The sequence below is a fragment of the Sander lucioperca genome, chromosome 9 (assembly GCF_008315115.2).
Source record: "Sander lucioperca isolate FBNREF2018 chromosome 9, SLUC_FBN_1.2, whole genome shotgun sequence".
NCBI lineage: Eukaryota > Metazoa > Chordata > Actinopteri > Perciformes > Percidae > Sander > Sander lucioperca.
In genome coordinates this window covers 5410035-5428382 of record NC_050181.1, presented here as the reverse complement: position 1 = coordinate 5428382, position 18348 = coordinate 5410035, and the positions used below count along the sequence as shown (strand labels likewise).

The following is an 18348-nucleotide window of genomic DNA, read 5'->3' as shown; positions in this document are numbered from 1 at the left end:
GCCATCATTTTCAGTTTAGAAAGGACACTTTACTAGGATTTTATGTGCCTCTGTGTACTCTCATTAGCTGCCATGTAACTTCAACCAAATCCAGTTCAGATGCGAAATTGAGATTTTAATTTATAAGAAATGCTGTGGATCAAATTATTTGAAAAAAAGCTTATAAAATTATAATTTTAAATGTCCCAAAAGTTTAGTAAATAATGAAAGGAGGAATCACTGTTCACAAGTCCCACTCATCCTATAAATTGTCTAAATTCCAAAATATGGACCTATGTTAGGTGAGGTAGTATATAAAGCCACACCAGATGTTCACACTCCCTCAGGGGTCCTGATAACCATAGCACTGTTGAAAATTAGGCTGAATTATATGGCTGTAAGCAAGGTGTGATCTATAGTAGAACACATGGAGATCATTAAATGTTGCACAAACACTGAATTTTCACACATTCACAACACTCTATGGAGTTGGAAGGTGGCGAAAACGGGCTTAGTAATGTCTTGAAAGCACTTGTCACCTTTCTATATTTGTCTTTTATGCCAGTGGTTTGGCCTGAGGCAGAAAAAAAGGCTTCAAAATGTAAAGGCAATTTATTAACAAATTGTGGAATTCAATTTGTAGTCTGGAAATGTTACCTCACACCTGCCACAAAGCAAATGCTATCTAATATGTGTGATTCGGCTTAAATTGTAGCATAGGGCATGAATTGCTTTGGTTTGATTTAGCAAATTCTCTCATTCAGTAATCAGGGTGCAAACTAATCTCAGACAACGTTTTTGGCAGTACAAGACTGTGGTTAACCATGAACAAGAACAAAGTGAAGTTTGCACATGCTATGCAGGGGCCTAAATTGTTTTTGTATTAGTGTTTTATTTTCTTTAGTCTTTATTCATTTTGGTGTTAAGCCTAGTTAGTTGAATGAATGTTTTGTCAATTTCAATATGACAAATTCCTACTTTAGTACAGGGACTACATGTAGCATTTTAACATGCATACCAGATTCATTTTGCAATATTAGAATACTCCCTTAAACAAACAACAATTTGCACATGACGGTCTTCATTTTGAGGTTAAAAAAATAAGAATAAAGCCCACTTATTTTCAGAAGTTTCTATATATTGAATGTATCTCCATACGACTAAGAACAGACACACTAAAGATCACTTCACTGGATTCTAATAAACTTATAATATGCAGTTATGGCTGCACTTCTAATGCAAAACATACATTATCCTATATCCTTGTGATAGAGGAGGAATATTGTTTTGTTTTTATACATTCAATTGGTATAAATACATATCGTGTCGTAATTATGAGCTGACCAGTGGTTAATGGGTTGTTTCTGTCTGATCCACAGCTGACCATGAGAGGTCCTCCAGGGCCAGCGGGCATGGCAGGAAGATCTGGTCCTGTGGTGAGTAGCTTTTGAAAACCGTCTACACACAATCACATACACGCCACTGATCTACTTGCTGTGATATCCGTTCGTTTCACAGTTGATGAAAAACATAGTGAATAGTTCTTCCTGTGAAGGGTTTAACTCAGCATTTTATCATTTCCTAACACACACCCATATGTGCATACGCACGCATTTATACACGCACCACCCTCTTTCCTATCTATCCGTAGCAGATTGTAATTATTTTTTTTATAAACAGGATATCCAGCTTGAATAATTGAATGAAAAAAAATGATAATAGTTGAAGCTTTCCCTTATGTTTTGGGTGTGCCTTTGTGCCTTTCTCAAACAACACATGAATGTTACACCAATCCTGTAACTCCTTGATACCGGAGGGATTTTGTACACATGCAAAGATGCTCCAGGAGGTCTTTCTGTTGTATATTCACAATCCAAGTTTGAAATCTTACATTATGTGTGTTTGGATTTGCATCAGTTTTTAGACCAACCTAGACTATTCTGGTTTCCTAGCCAAATGATGGGATGACAAACTATTGGCTTTGTGTCTGTTTATGATTTTTAAATAGGGAGGTCCTGGTGCTCCTGGACTTAAAGGTGATAGTGGTGACTCCGGACCACAGGTGAGATGAGTACCTTCAGTTTTACAACTATTATCAATGTGTAACTTCCTGATTTTTTTACTTTTACATCTCACATACATTGCACATAAATCATGTTTTCAGTGTTCAATGTTTTATTTAAAACATTCATATGCTTTCCCCATAGGGACCCAGAGGTCTTCAGGGTGCAACTGGTCCACCAGGAAAAGCAGGAAAGAGGGTAAGAGTTTTTTCCAACCAGACTCAAACAGGATGTTTTTTATCTTTATAGTAGTACTTTATTATTTTTTCCATTCACCTCCTCTAGACCAACACTGCATTGCAACAGAAGATTAAGTTTAAATTCCCAAATTTCTAATATGTCATGCCAACACGAGTGCAAGTGCTCCAGTGCTCAAGGAGAAGAGCCTGTCTAGTTTCATACATGGCCTTATTTCAAATAACTCAGCTGCACTCAATAATTGTCTCTGCGTGTTTTGTAAATTCATAAAGTAATGTTTATTTAACTCTAAACTAGTTAGAACCATCAAACCATCAAAGATCATATTTTTTCTAATCTGATTTCCATGTACCCTGACGTGATATTTGCGTGTCCTTCAGGGTCGTAATGGAGCCGATGGTGCTCGAGGAATGCCAGGAGAGGCAGGGACCAAGGTAAAGTACACATCGGGTTATCCAATAAATCAGTGAGTGTCTGTGGGATTTATTTGAAAAGTTGCTCTGCTTGAAAGAGCTAACCATTTGTTACTGTGCTGTTTCAGGGTGACAGAGGTTTTGACGGCCTCCCTGGTCTTCCTGGAGAAAAAGGGCATAGAGTAAGTATGAGGAGAGATAATTTTGGGTTTGGTGAATGAACAAGGTCAGAGGACAAACATCATCAAAGACTTATATCTGTTTCCAAAAATAAGATCCTACAGTCTCTTATTTCTAGACCTAAAGAAACCCTCATTGATCACAGTTATTGCCGCTCTGTACTCTGTCCTTACAGCAGATCCAGGCCTGATTGGTTGCTCAAAGGCCACCTCTCATCCATCTCATGTACACTACAGTGTTGACAGATATGAATTCTAAACCAGTGGAACTCATCAGGGCTTATGAGAGGTGGGACCGACTCCAGAACCACTTAGGCTGCGTTTAACCAGGCCTGGAGGCAAATGAAGAGTGCTGAGTTTAGTGTTTGTGGAATTTGGGCCTGCATAGAGAGCCTAAAGAGAGAGGACAGAGATCACAGAGTTGTATTTCTAGAAAGGCTTTCATGCCTTATCCTATACTGGTTAATTACAGAGCCACGAGAGGTAGGCCAGTTCTTATAGAGCTCTATAAATACTGGAAACCATATAGGCCCATGCCAATTGTGGTGTACTGTAGAATAAAGGCAGTTTTGTTGCCATTTTTGTTGCTTTCTTTTTAACATTGTTTCTCTATGTTTTGTGAATTTTTGACCCCCCATTTCATACTTTTTTTTTGTTCTCTTATCTGCAGTGATCAAGCTTGAGGACTCTCTAGTTACTTGCCATTCCCACTCTTTGTTGATATTCCTTTTCTGTGATCTTTTCTCCAGGGAGAACATGGTTCTACAGGACCTCCAGGACCTCCAGGAGAGGATGGCCCCAGAGTAAGTAGTACACCAGTCACCATAGAACATAACCTTGTTCTCAAAAGTCTTAAAAAAATACTCTGCATTCCTTGATAACACACATTTCCTTTTCTATCAAGGGTGAAGATGGCCAGGTTGGACAGAGAGGTGTGGCTGGAGACAGTGTAAGTGTATTTATGTATTATTTGATGACACAGTTGGACAGGATTGTTAAACCAATAAGAAATTGACAAACATATGACCATCATGTTGCTAATTTCCTTAGCTACAACAGGCCTCATCCCCTCATTCGTTCCACTACTTTCATTTTGGCAATTATTTAAACACACACCTCTTGCAACTGTAACGACATTCCTGTCTGCAAGGACCATTGCATTTGTAATCTGGACCTTGCCAAACAGAATGGCTCTGAGTAAAAGATCAGAAAATAGAACTGGGAAATGTGTTGTTCTGTCATTACCCATGAGAAACTGCCATATCCTGCCAGGTTCAGTTCAAATGGACCATAGAGTTGCATGAGAAATGGTAGCTCCCTGTCATATCCAAAACAATGTTGTCCTTTTAAAGCAATAGTTGCACAGAATTTCATCACACACACACACACACACTGTCCATTAGATGAAAGAGCACAGTAAGTGCAATGATTTATGATGTTGAGATAAGAAACTTTCATGCTTACTCCCTGAAATGTACCTGCAGTTGCCAAATATGGCCACAAGTGGTCATTATTTTACACACTTAAACCGTATATGTTTAAGTATTAGTGTACTTTAGTGTACCTATGTTTGTCTTGATATACAGGGTCCTCGAGGTTTGCTTGGCCCCAGAGGGTCTCCAGGTACTGGTGGACAGCGTGTAAGTACACCTTCTGTATCACTTAATTCTGTACTCATTATTTGTGTTGTGATTTTCATTGTTAAATTTCTGATCTCTTTAGGGTCTCCCTGGAATTGATGGGCAAGCTGGTCCCAAAGGAAACATGGTGAGAAATATTTTTGTTTTGTTCATTTTTAATATTTACCAGTGAGAGTATACAATCTAATTGTTATAAAGGGAATGTTCCTGCAAATATTTGTGAAGACCACGTAAGCAAATTGTAATTTGGCCTGCTTGAGGCCAATTGCAGGTCAGTGACCTTTTACTCTTGTGTAGAAGGGGTGATAGGTCATTTGCTGACTGGAGATGGTAAATGGAGACGGGGGGTGTCTTATCACAGTCGTCAGACCTTTTCCTTAAACTACAAAGCCTGCTGACTTAGCAGGCTGTGATAACGAGGCCTTTAACTTTAGTAAGGGATGAAACAGAAAAGCCTGGCTGTGATGGTCCCCTCATGCATTCAGCTGCTCAGTGGGACGTGTGAGTGACGGTAACATAGCATTGGTCAAGGCAGCTGGGCAAGCCCACATGTTGTCTGTGTGGTCACTGAGTCACTGAGCTGATGAAATAAGCAGCTGTTAAAGGGACACAAAACAATGGTGTGCTTCTCATTCATTTCTCCGAAATTAGTATTGATCTTAGAGATACTTGAAAGTATCCACAGTAGAAAAGCTTCCCAAAGGGTTTAGAAACCTGTATGATGCTTACAACAGCCTCTAACATATGGATGTTTTAAAGACTTTTTATCTTTACGAGTGAAGATCCCAAATGTTTTTAATTGCTACATTTGGAACTTAGACGAATGTCCAACTTTACATTTTGCATCAAGGCCCTGCTAACAATCTCAGTCAGGCAACCTTAACGTCTCTGAATCCAGCTTTTGTATGTAGTGTTTGTTGTAACAGCTGGAGAAGACTGCTTCACACGGGTATTGTCGGTTTTTGTATATGTTTGGTTTGTGACACACTCATTCTCAGCAGGGATACCAAACAACCCACCAGTTCAGTTTGTCTCATTAGCCTTAATCCATACCCAGATGGCTCTGTAGCCCCACAGCGTTTATGTAGAGAAAGCTGTGTTTCATAGCCAGATTCTGAACACCCACTAGATTTTAAGGCTGGCTTTGATAGGAAATAAACATAAATTTGGAGAAGGCCAGAACATAGACATCTCTGCTTCATGAGCCAGTGTATCATATTTCTTTGTTTCACATTCTTGACATAGATTGGATAAAGCCAATTCAACCAATCTGTCCAAGCAAGGTCACCTACAGTTTTCACCTAACCCAGTACCACAGTTTAGATGTGGAAAAACAACAAAAGACAGATGGCACCTAATGACTTTAAGATTTGCTCCTCGTTGCCCATATACAGTAGATACAATTAAATTAGTCCTTGACTGTTTGTTTAAATTATCTGATTAATTATTATCTTAATTTTTAATAGTTGTGCAGATTTAAAACATACAATAGAACAGATAAAATAGTAGCACTTGCATCCTCTTCTTTTTCTTTGTTATGCATAGGGTCCACAAGGAGAGCCGGGACCTCCTGGGCAACAGGGTATGCCTGGTCCACATGTAAGTTTCTTTTCCATCCTCTCTTTCTCTGTATCTCTTTTTTCTAACCCTGTCTGATTGCTCCATCTCTCTTGTTGTATCCCCCATTCTCTCCTCTCTTGCTCAGTCTCTTCATTCCTCTCTTGTCATCTCTCTTCTTCCCTGTGCTCTCTGCCTCAATCTTCCCTTTTCACACTCCATCCTTGTTGGCATATCCATTGTGCAACTGGAGATACTATGAATTGGGATGATCACTCGCATTTCTGTTTTCTTAATCAAGCATTCTCAGACTTCTTTTGCTTTTGCTCTACTTGCCTTTTTCTCCTTTCTCGCCATCATTTATTCCTTAAGGCTACTCTGTGGGGCATTCAACAAAACGGACACCAAAACAGAGCAAGGACTTAACAAGTGTTCACTAACATTGTTTCTCTGTGGCCATGAAGAAGAAAAATTTCCTCTCTGTCCTGCTGAGATGAGACATATTGTGATAATTTGATAGCACTTAACCAGATTATATATTACCCAGTTAGGGGCAGAGGGAAAAATTGAATCATCTTTAATACAAAACAGCGCACTCAATATTGTAGCCAGGGCAAAATGACCACTGCCAGGTAAGATTTTTAGTCCTGCTGACGCTCATAGCCTGGACAGGTTGGCGTCATTCCCCTGGAAAGTATTATTATGGACCTATCCTGATGGTATACATGTTGAATAAATAACTTCATTTCAGTTAAACCTGGCCAGAGGCTGATTGATGCCTTTCAGGGAAGGCATTGGCCCCATAGAAAAATAACACAGCTCGCTTATATGAATTGTTAGTAACTTTTTTTTTATTCTTCATGGGGTGACTTCTCAAGATGTCTACAAGATGTGTGACTTTAAAATGTAGAAAAGAACGAACCTCCCTTTGCCCAGCTGAAGGAACAGAGCTGAACACATCAGAATAAGCAGCATGAAGTAGCTGAGCGACAAAAACAAATGGCTGGAATTGTAGAAGGAAGTAGATGAATATATTACAAAATAAGCAAATTACAAATACAGCACACCATGGAAATTAGGTATAGACTTTCCCAAATTGACAAAACGGGTGTTCTTTTATCCCAAAATGCACCACTTCATTTTGGGTCAGTATCATGTAAGCCTGGTTATGAAAAAATAAGTTTGGCTGACTGTTCTAATAACAGACCTATCGCGATTGTCTTTCAGGGTCTTGTTGGTCCTCAAGGTCCAATCGGGCCTCCTGGTGAAAAAGTAAGTACACAGGGAACCCAGTAACCCCTTCGGCCCTCCCACCACAACTCTGCTGCCCTGATAAGTGAATGGTGAATGTTTCAGTCAAGACCTCATAAGTGATTCTGCAGATACACTGCTGTCTGAGGCCTTTACTGGCTTTGCTGAATGCTAAAACACACACACACACACACACACACACACACACACACACACACACACACACACACACACACACACACACACACACACACACACACACACACACACTATATACATATAACTATAGGACTACTCCTGCATAAGCACTTGCGTTGTCTAACTGAAAGTATTTTATTAGTTTGTGGATATTTAATAAGATTTCAAGTAGATGAACTTGTAGCAGTCTTCATAATACTGTTAGAAGTGATCAGTCTACTGATCTACGTATCTACTATATGTCTTTCTATTTACTGTAACTTCCCATTTATTGCATTCTATTTAGGGACCTCAAGGGAAACAAGGTTTGGCTGGCCTTTCTGGTGCTGATGGCCCTCCTGTAAGTAAAACACCTGACTCATTTTTAATTGTTATTTAATACCAACTGACAAGATTGATCAACTAAATCTCTTGGAACTTTTTTATAGGGTCACCCAGGAAAAGAAGGTCCTCCAGGCGAGAAAGGAGCAGCTGTAAGTATGATGTATTTAAGCTGTTAATTTTGATTTTGCAGGAAAGTATGTAATTACTATTGTTCTCAGAGTCATCAAATGCACAGGGAAAGGGCTGGGTGGGGCAGACTTTGCAAATAATGAAATTTAGCATTTAGCCCACATAGTGTGCCAGTAAGGTGAGGTTTAATATAACCACACCATTTAGATGATATCTGGTAAGCTGTCTCAGAAATAAAATACACTAAATTGACCTCATTCTTTCCTGTGATTGGCTAATGTTGTGATTCTCTGTAATTGCCTTGTTGTTCTTTGTGGTAAACTGCAATTGAGCTGGCACCAACAAAATTAATACTATAAATATGCTTTGTAAAGAGTCAGTGTAGATATTTGAAATAGAATATTAGCTAATTTCAAGACATGGTGTTCATAAACTTATTCTAACAATAGATATGTGAGAACAATTATTAAAATCATGCAATTATTTATATGAGAATATTTTACTGCATATAGATTAAATCAATTTCTAGAGGCAACATGAGGTGATGTGTTCATTCTACTGTATTTAACAAAGCTTAGATTTCACTTTACATGAATCCATCTGGTAGTTTATCTTTCCCGTCATGTTAAATAAAAGATACACACTACAGGATTGGACCAAGTACAGTCAAATTTAAACAAAAGTACTAGAATACTAGAAATATTAAAGACTTTGATTTTAGTATTTAAAAATAACTATGGCTAGATTCAAGTAGGTATTGGGCTTTTACCAAAGTTGACTTGTTTAATTTTATTGTATTATATTTCACTACTGGATATTAGGTGATGCTGCCATTGCGTAAGTTTGGCTAATAGCCTCTTGAGGGTTCACTGTTTAATAAAAACATTAGGAAATCAGTGAAAATATCTCTAGATTAGATTCAACTTTGTTGTCATTACACAAAGAACAGATACTAAGACAACAAAATATAGTTTAGCATATAACCAGAATTGCAACATGTACAGAATTTATAGAACAAAATATAGAAAAAATAGAATGTGGAATAAACAGTGTGGGGTATGAATACACTAGATATATACAGTATGAGCAGTATGAACAGTATTAATAGTGGCATAAATATGCTAAGGTATATACAGTAGAACATTGTAAGCAGTGCAGGTGAATAAAAAGAAACAGTGCATTAAGTGTAAGTACAAGTTGAGCTAATAGTAAATATATACGGAATAACAGCTGGTGGTATGATATGAATAGGTGTATACACTATAGATCCGGCGTGTACAATATAGACAGTGGCATCATTAGAAATAATCTATAGGTCAGTCTCTAGTGAAGTGATCCTATATAGCAGGAACACATTACAGTAAAGGTTGATGCATATTTGCAATGTTACTTCACCAATCACGTGTCTCTTTTTTTTTTTTACAATATCTTAGGGTCTTGCTGGTCCTATGGGATCCATTGGCTACCCTGGACCTCGCGGTGTGAAAGTAAGCTCTATCTTAGTAATACAGTACCACCCTTTCATGATACATTTCCATTTCCCCTGAATTTCATCCTCACTTTATTGTCCTCTCTCCCCAGGGTGCTGAGGGAATTAGAGGCCTTAAAGGTGGCAAAGGAGAAAAGGTAAATACCTCTCCGGTCTCCTTTCCTTCCTCAACATGATTGACAGATGTCATTCCTCTAAAAATTGGACCCATCACAGTTGCAATTCCCTCTCGAATGAGGCATCATTGCAGTCCAGCAAGTGGAAAAAATTCTTAATGGCCCATCAGGCTGGCAGTTAAGTCCTCATGCCACTGAGCTGAAATGGAGTGTGGAACATTAAACCAGAATGAGGCTGTTTGTAGGGTAGTTTCACTGGAGATTGATCCGTTGCCATTGTTTTCTCGGATTGCTGTGTTTGAACGTAGCCTGTTGCTACCTCCACTCTATTGTCAGGAAATTGAAGCTCTTAAGAGATTACCTACAACACTGAACAACTGTTGTTAAAAGCTCTTTTACTTTGATACTTCTGTCTTAAATAAAATCCTGTGGGACAAATATTCTACCAATTCCAAATCATACATACGTGTATATGCTTATCATAATATATTGGGTTGTTATTTATTATCTTAGTGGTTTCATGTATGAAAATATGTAAGAAATTTGGCATCAGTGCATAATTTGTCAAGAACACAGCCATCATGAACCAGTAATAGCAGTCCCTTGGAAAAGATTGAAAAGTGCATTCTGAATTTTAACCAGCAGATGTCAGTAGAACAACAGAGACAGTTGCCTGTCAAAACGAGGAGCAATCTGTGAATGCTGTAAGTGGGCACTAGGTGTCAGTATTAAACTATCCTAAGGTGCCATTATACTGTTAACTGCCAATAGTACTATAAGACTGCCATGATAAACTTTCACTATGATTTTGTCACTGATGTGTAGTCTTCAGTCTGTTTTGCTTTTTAAAGTATTTAAAATGTGAAATATTTCACTGGACTGTATCAGTTGTGCCTCTGTGATACTCAATAATAAAACACGTAGCTCTTAACAGCTTTTTGTCTCTTTCATCTTCAGGGAGAGGATGGATTCCCTGGCTTCAAAGGTGACATGGGTCTCAAGGGTGACAAGGTGAATCATCATCTCTGAGGAGAATACAGATGTTTGCGGTTGCAGAGAGTGATAGGGTGGTAAAGATAATAACACCGTTTATATATGTTTTCTTTGCATCAAGGGTGAGGGTGGTGTATTAGGACCCAGAGGAGAGGACGGCCCCGAGGGCCCCAAGGGCAAGTCAGGACCCAATGGAGAAGCTGGTCCCTTGGGACTAGCTGGAGAGAAGGTAAGTAATCAATACCTGCAGAAAGAGTGAATTGCAAAACTGTGGATATGATTTTGATTTTGTTTCATTGACATGCTGAAGTTCAGGTTTAATTGCATAGGATAATTACACACAAATACAATTAAAATGCTTTAAGTGGGTGAGGTTAAAACATATAAATATAAATACTCATATATGAATAGAAATACAAAGTCTGTTTCAGTGCTGTTGTGGGATCAAAAACCAGACCAGGGTCAAGATTGTTCTTTTTCCTGCAGTAATAGGGGTCAAATAACAATACAAACAAATAACAGTCTGAAGTGAGTGATTCACTATAGTTTCGTAGCTGTCCTGATCATATTGAAGTTTAGATTTTCTCCACCTCCCTTCACCTCTACAACAGTCCCATTTAATTGGCTTATGTTGCCGACATTTCTTCATGGTTCTTTGATCTTGCTGTATGTTGCTTCATGGTGCTTCTGTATTTATACTACTATTAGTTTTGAAGGTTACAACAAGATTTTTGCAGTTCAGATTAACGGATTAAAATATAACTGATGACAATTATGTTTTCTTATACAGTAAATAGGCTTAGATCAATCCATGTTGTGGTTTAAATTACATCATAGGAAACACAGTAATGATGCAGTTTTTTCATTTGACTAACATTTAAATTACCTTTTGCTACACAGATGAGCTACTTTGCAATGCTACTTTTGCTATATCAATAATGCATTTTCCATTTTTTGACATCCTCATCCTGATTTGCTTTACATTAGTGCAACATTGCAATACAAGTACAAATTACCAGCACCAGAGTCAGAAGTATTGTATTCATAATAACAAAATAAAACTAAAAGAACAGATGGAATAGTTGCATTAGATTCTCTGTACCTCTTTATAACCGTACACCATGATTACCAAAATGGACCGAAGTGAACTCACATTTTGGTGAATAGCAGAAAAGCCTCTGCACGGATGATGTCATGTTCATAAACATGGTAATAAAATATTTCCCACATTAGAAGTTAAACTTTGCGTGTATAGGTTTATTGCTTTTCGCAATGCTTCTGTGAACTTTACTGCAGTCTCCTAACAATGTCTGTGGTGACACAATGAGAATTCATCATCTAAGTTTTGTTTTTCTTTGCTCCTTTTTAGGGAAAACTTGGAGTCCCTGGATTGCCTGGGTACCCTGGTCGACAAGGCTCCAAGGTGTGTGATGAGAGCAATAACCTCCACTCCACTGGGAGGTCAGAGATCAGGGCCGGCTGTAGATGTGTAGTGTCTTGCTCAAGGGCAGATCAACAGAAGAGACGTTTGCCACCTCAGTAATGTGAACAGTTGAAGGACAATCGCTGTGTTCGCTCACTACATAGCCTTTACAGTGTCAAACTTTTTATTCTCATGTGCGTGCACATAATGCATGTGTACATATGCATGTGCATGTGTGTACATATGTGAATGTTTACGGTATATGTGCATTGATTCTCTCAGTGAGCTGTCTTATCAACTTCCACCCATATCAAAACTTGCTCTCATATGCCTTTTCTAGAATCTGCCAACTTGCTGACTAACCCTTACTCACACAGACACAAACCCAAGCAGACACCTACTGTACTTTCACCACAACTCCTGTAGGAAGCCTAAGTGGCATGGTCACCTGCTGGAGACATCAGCTGTCCTCCCTCCTTAAACTCTTCCAGGCATTATCTAACAGTCAGGCATTCCTTACACTGCAGCGCTGACCACAGTGCCACAGCTCCACTATCGAGATGTGCTGCTGCAGCTGGTTCTTCTCTGTTGCTGTCAGCACTGACAGCTTAGCACTGATATGACAGGTCAGATACACCTACTCTCACAACATCCAGATAGGCAAGTCTCACACTCTGTCTGTAAATGTCAGCAGCAGTTAGAGATCTGGATCAATTACACAAAGTGGGAGTAACAGAGGATACAAGTTACAATCTCAATGCATAGTATTCTTTCCAGTAATTTGTAAGTAATTGTATAAGTTCTTTAATAACACACAACAATGGCAAAAACACAAAGGATATTTCTTTGGTTGTATGCATAGATGAATTTAAACAAATGCTGCCAACAAGGTTCCCAGTGGATCAGATCTTCTTTTTTAAACTCTTTATACTTCAAAAACAAAAGTTTCTAGAGAGACAATAAAGGCATCCTGGCTTTGGCATGGTGTAAACAGTGCCATAGTTTTCTCTCTGTAGTCTGCATTTGAAGAGTTTTCTTCTAAAAAAAGAAGACAGATATCCAGCATTTAAAAATTGTGACACCCCTCTGTTAGCTAAAACAAAGTATGAAGCTGTCTATAGTGACCTATAATGAGGATGATTTTCCTCTATCATCAAATCCTCTATCATTTTAAAATACTTTACTTTATATCTGACAAGAACTTAGTATCACTTTTTGGAACTTTTTTTCTTAAATTGATTCAAATAATTTAAACGATCAAGTGCTGTTTGTGGTTTGAGATAGAAACAAACATCTCCCACTGGGTTCCCATTGCACAGTATCATCAATGTTATAAAATGTCCCATCGTCCTCAAGAGTAGGTTCAGGGTCAAAGTCCTGCCCATTTGCAGCCTTTATCCCCCCTCAATCAGCCTGTGCACGAATCCCTCCACTGGCTGTGTTTTTGGCTGCTGCACCCCATCACTCTCTGTTAACAGCTTTCCCACACCGTTAATTCTGGATGGCATTTGCAATAGCTTCAGTGGACTGTCTTATCTCTGTGGCGCAAGTCAGGCTTGTCCAGTACCAACTCTGCTTTCAGTTTACCATAACTGCACCTCTGTGAAAAACAAATTAGGCAGCATAGAGCTCCCTTCCTGCTGTCTCCACAATGTTGGGCTGTTTACCTCTTGCAATTCTGCCCACGCTGCCTTGTGGTGGTGCCCTTGCTTATACTGAACAGTATTATGCCTGATATACATATGCATGTGAACAGTAATGAGCACTATAGATGTGCATTGCATCAAAGCCTGTTTTAAACTCTAAACACTCAGACATGCTCATGACCTTGTAGTGCAGCTGAACCAAAATATATTTAACTAAAATTGGTTGAATACATATTTATGCTACCTAATGCTGCATTAAGTGAGGCTGTATTGGTAAGCTGGTGGATACTCCTTTTATTCATCCACCAGTGATTGCCCTCCTAGTATTTGTTTGACTGGCACCATCGCTGCTATCAGAGGGCACAGCCTGCCAAAGTCCAATAACTAAATTGCTGATGGGTATCAAGGGGGATCTGCTGTTTTCCCTTCCTTTGTCTTTATTTGCTCCCGCACCTTTTTTATCTTCCTATTTTGCTTCCTATTTGTGCTAACAACCTAACAGCACCTCTGTCTGTCTGTGTGTCAGAAAGTCTCTAAGTGGCGAGGAGAAGACTTTCCCTTTTGGCTCCTGTTAAGTATTAGAAGAAGGTCCTCATTTATCTATGGGGACTCACAACCTATGAACTGTGGCCCTATGATAAGAAAATGCTGGCTTGCATGGCAGTACATATGCTAGGGCTTCACAGTTTCTCTATTAATTAGCCGTGGTCAGTAAAGTGCAGCCTCTGTCACATTGTTACTGGACATAGACTATGGTAGACATCTCAGTTGTTTTATACCCTTCAACTATCTAATGTATTTCCTCTTTCTCTGTCACTTCTTTCTTTCTTTTTCTGTACTTGTCTTGCAGGGCTCCAATGGCTTCCCTGGATTCCCTGGGGCGAATGGCGAGAAGGGAGCAAGGGTGAGCCACAAAATGTCTTATTCTTTCTCCTATTACATACACATACTCTTGGTCACTGTGGGGTTTCCTGTGTAGGAGATGGATTAAGAGTGGATAGTGTGGAATACTGAGACAGAGGATGGTCAATGTGTCTTTTAGACCGCAAGGCCACTAAGTCCAGCAGTCCAACTGGAAGAACAAAATGTAAATTTAACTGTGATGTGGCTGGTTCGTGTCTGACTGAGAAAGGCAAAAATATATCATTACATTTCAACTTAAAATCTACTCAGTGTCATCTGAACTAAAAAATAACTTATATATATATATATATAGAAAAGCGTTACAGATGAAGGGATGAGACGGAGGGTTATTATAGAAGAGACAGGCTCGTCTCTGCTCTCAGACAGACATTGAGAGGCAGACACCCATGGCCCCGGCATGCTAGAACTGACAGGTAGTTCAAGCTGTCAAGTGCCTGTGGGTAACCACTTGCCGCAGCAATTTCATTATTTGTTTTTGTCCAAAGATGCTTAGATGGTTCTATTTCAACTCTCACTCAAACCCCCTCGGCATTTGTGTTTGTCTGATGTTTAAGGTATATCTGTAGAGTAGTTGCTTTAGCTTAAACTTCTAAAAAGAGATAAGAAAACACTTCTATTCTCTGATGGTACTAGGAATGATTTTGTCCTAAATCAAAGCTTTTATTTTTATTTCTCAGGGAATCGCTGGCAAAGCAGGCCCTAGAGGTCAACGTGGCCCAACGGTAGGAAATTCATCTGCCAAATCAGCTCGAGCCCTCCTCATAAATGATTTATTGTTTTCAAATGAAAATCTCTCTCTTTATGTAGATGTGTATGGGCTTTCATTTCTTGTCTTTTGAGGGAGATATGCACTGGGTGGGGAATTGTAAAGATGGGCAGGGAAGCCATCGATGACCTGGCCTAAATACTTAATTACTTTCTCTGTTTTGTTTTTTATTGATGTGTTTTGTTGTGTTTTCTAATATCGAACAAAATACTGAAAAATGCTATTTCTTTATCTTACAATTACTGTATATTTTTAAATGCTATGTATGTAGGGTCCACGTGGTGGGCGTGGTGCTAGGGGACCAACAGGAGCGCCAGGTGCAAAGGTGAGAGCCAGGGCTATTTTAGAATTTATTATGGTAGGGCCAATGATAATAAATGTGTCTACATGCTTAGCATTGTATACAGGAAGAATATGAAAGTAGCCAGAGCACATTTAGCAGTCTGAATATAATATTTATCTATGTAAAAAAAATATCAATGGCAACAAATGGGTTAATTTGCTCACATGATGTTGAAATGCTTGAGTACCAACTCAGGTAGAAATGTAAAGGCTTGCTATATAACCTCAGTGTCAATGCTTTGCATACATTTTATTCACACTTCATACTTTGACAACGTTTCTCTGTGCCTTTCTCCTCAGGGCACCTCAGGCAATGATGGACCAGGGGGCCCGCCAGGAGAGAGGGTTAGTATCAGATATGTTTTTAATAAAGAATATGACTTAATTATTTACCAGTAATCATGGTAAGAAAGCTGGATTTGGCAACTAAAATCCTAATTCAATACCAATAACCATTTAAAGTTGTGTTGTGTGTCTAATCCATTCTTCTCTCTACTCGCTCTATTCATTTTATTTTCATTTAAGGGACCTCAAGGACCACAGGGACCCGTCGGTTTCCCCGGACCTAAAGGACCCAATGTAAGTAGCTGCTGTCAAACTCTCTGTGAGTTAGCAACAACAAGTCAATGTTGATACTTTTCATATTAGCTTTTCAAATATTAATACCCACTTACGACCTGATGTCTTAGTTTTTATGAACTGTTCACCCCCAGGGCCCACCAGGAAAAGATGGGCTGCCTGGTCATCCCGGACAGAGAGGAGAGACGGTGAGTGTGTAGTTTCAAATGCCGTGTGTTGTGCCATTTGACCCCTAACATCATCCATCAGCTCCCACTCACTCCCCACTCAGTCTTTCACTCTCTCAGATAGGTTGCACAAAAAAATAAAGCAAGAAAGATGATTACTGAGATAGCATACAAATTGTGTCAGGGTGAAAGTAAAGCACCAGTAATAGAAGGGAAACAGTTAATTGGATGTGAAATGATCTTTCTTGCTCTAAAAAGTCATTCTCACAGGTTGAAAATGAGACCAAATGAGTTGTAAAGATACATTTATTTTTGCAGTGTACAAACAGAAGACAGCTGACTGCTCTGCATAGCTAAAAATGTTACCACACTTAACAATAACTTATTAACTTAATATTTTCATTAGTGACCAACAAAAAGTGTACACACATTTTTGCCATACACTGACACATAGTACTACATAGTACATATCCGTACACCAGTGTTGTAGTCAACAACAACTGAGACAAGACCAGACCACACCAAACAACTGAAACATACAGTGTATACACAAACACAACTAGCTAATATTTATAGATAATATTCGCTTAATCCCTTCGGGTGAGGGGTGAAGGGATTTCTGGAGAGTTTTGGTCGATAGCGTCACTTACACTTAGCTTACCTTTCTTTATGCTTCCTTACTAAGTGCAGATAAAATTGAAGGTGGTCCCAGCTGTGCTGGTTAGCGTTACATTGCAGAATTTCAGGGTTTCCGCGGGGTCTTAAAAAGTCTTAAAAAGCCTAAAATTTCAAAATCAAAATGTAAGGCCTTAAAAAGTCTTTATTCACTGAAGTATTGTGTTCTAGGTCTTAAATAATCTTAAACATGTCTTAATTTTCCTACTTGTCTGTGTGGCTCAGACCCTTTACATACTGTGCAGCATGATGTAGACAGCACATACTATATAACCCTGCATGTGTACAGTCTACATTGTCTCTGCTTTCCCCTTCAGGGCTTCCAAGGAAAGACGGGACCTCCAGGACCTGGAGGGGTGGTTGGACCACAGGTAGATATAAACACCGCTACAGTTGGATTCCTCCCCGTGACTTATTCTTTGTCTTGTTATGGGATAATTATGAGAGATTGAAATGTATGAAAGTATGTAGCTGTAGCAACAGCTGAATCCTGAAAAAGAATACCCATATGTAGAGAATATAAACAAAATGCATCAAAAATAATTTTGAATGCCTTCAGTGAGACCTTTTCTCTTGAAAGTAATGAAACATGGGCTGAAAATAAATTGTTGCATATCATTCAGACTTCCATTTATTGTGTGTAAAAAAAAAAAATTACATATGAAAAAGTATGATTTGTTCGCTACTATCAAATGCATATCTCTGCTGTCCACGACAGGGCCCAACTGGAGAGACAGGACCCAGCGGAGAGCGAGGACACCCAGGTTCGCCTGGTCCACCTGGTGAGCAAGGTCTGCCTGGAGCTGCTGGAAAAGAGGGTGGAAAGGTAAATGAGCATGCATTTTGTATGCTAAAAAAAGCAAAGTGCGTACTACGTAGTAAGTGCATCATACTTGTATTATGCCAAGTGTTTTTGCTCATAATGTTTTTTCCTCATCTTATTTGTTAGAGGATTCAATGGGAATTAATTCCTGGCTTCTTTGTTTTTATTCTTGGAGGTTATTTGTTATGTAGTTATGTTTTCCTCTTTATTCCTATACTTGAACTACCCACTGCATTTTCATGTAACAGAGTTATTCTAATATAATATAGGGAAAACACAGTGTAATAAAGAGAATGACAAAGGACTTTAAGTTCTGGCCAAATTGGCACAAATGATCTTGTAGTTGAAGATCCAACTGCAAAAATATCTGCAGTCATACAAGGTTCTTTATTGATGTAGAACAGTGTAGTTGTGTTTATTGAGATGTCATCTTTGTCATTGTTCTTTTAACAAGTCACATCAGAATAGGAACTT

At 38.9% G+C, this 18348-nt stretch overlaps 1 protein-coding gene across 2 annotated transcripts in view; it reads left to right on the top strand.

Annotated features, from left to right (window-relative positions):
• LOC116045867 (collagen alpha-1(XI) chain-like) overlaps positions 1–18348 on the top strand; it is an 87835-nt gene that overhangs the window by 35314 nt on the left and 34173 nt on the right. For both annotated transcript variants that reach the window (XM_031293812.2, XM_031293811.2), the window contains 26 exons: positions 1359–1415; positions 1988–2041; positions 2187–2240; positions 2621–2674; positions 2782–2835; positions 3582–3635; positions 3737–3781; positions 4419–4472; positions 4555–4599; positions 6018–6071; positions 7257–7301; positions 7765–7818; positions 7907–7951; positions 9365–9418; positions 9513–9557; positions 10494–10547; positions 10651–10758; positions 11899–11952; positions 14449–14502; positions 15200–15244; positions 15560–15613; positions 15931–15975; positions 16156–16209; positions 16344–16397; positions 17369–17422; positions 17770–17877. In XM_031293812.2, coding sequence (XP_031149672.1) covers positions 1359–1415; positions 1988–2041; positions 2187–2240; positions 2621–2674; positions 2782–2835; positions 3582–3635; positions 3737–3781; positions 4419–4472; positions 4555–4599; positions 6018–6071; positions 7257–7301; positions 7765–7818; positions 7907–7951; positions 9365–9418; positions 9513–9557; positions 10494–10547; positions 10651–10758; positions 11899–11952; positions 14449–14502; positions 15200–15244; positions 15560–15613; positions 15931–15975; positions 16156–16209; positions 16344–16397; positions 17369–17422; positions 17770–17877 — 1452 coding nt within the window. The remainder of the gene's footprint in view (positions 1–1358; positions 1416–1987; positions 2042–2186; positions 2241–2620; positions 2675–2781; positions 2836–3581; positions 3636–3736; positions 3782–4418; positions 4473–4554; positions 4600–6017; positions 6072–7256; positions 7302–7764; positions 7819–7906; positions 7952–9364; positions 9419–9512; positions 9558–10493; positions 10548–10650; positions 10759–11898; positions 11953–14448; positions 14503–15199; positions 15245–15559; positions 15614–15930; positions 15976–16155; positions 16210–16343; positions 16398–17368; positions 17423–17769; positions 17878–18348) is intronic.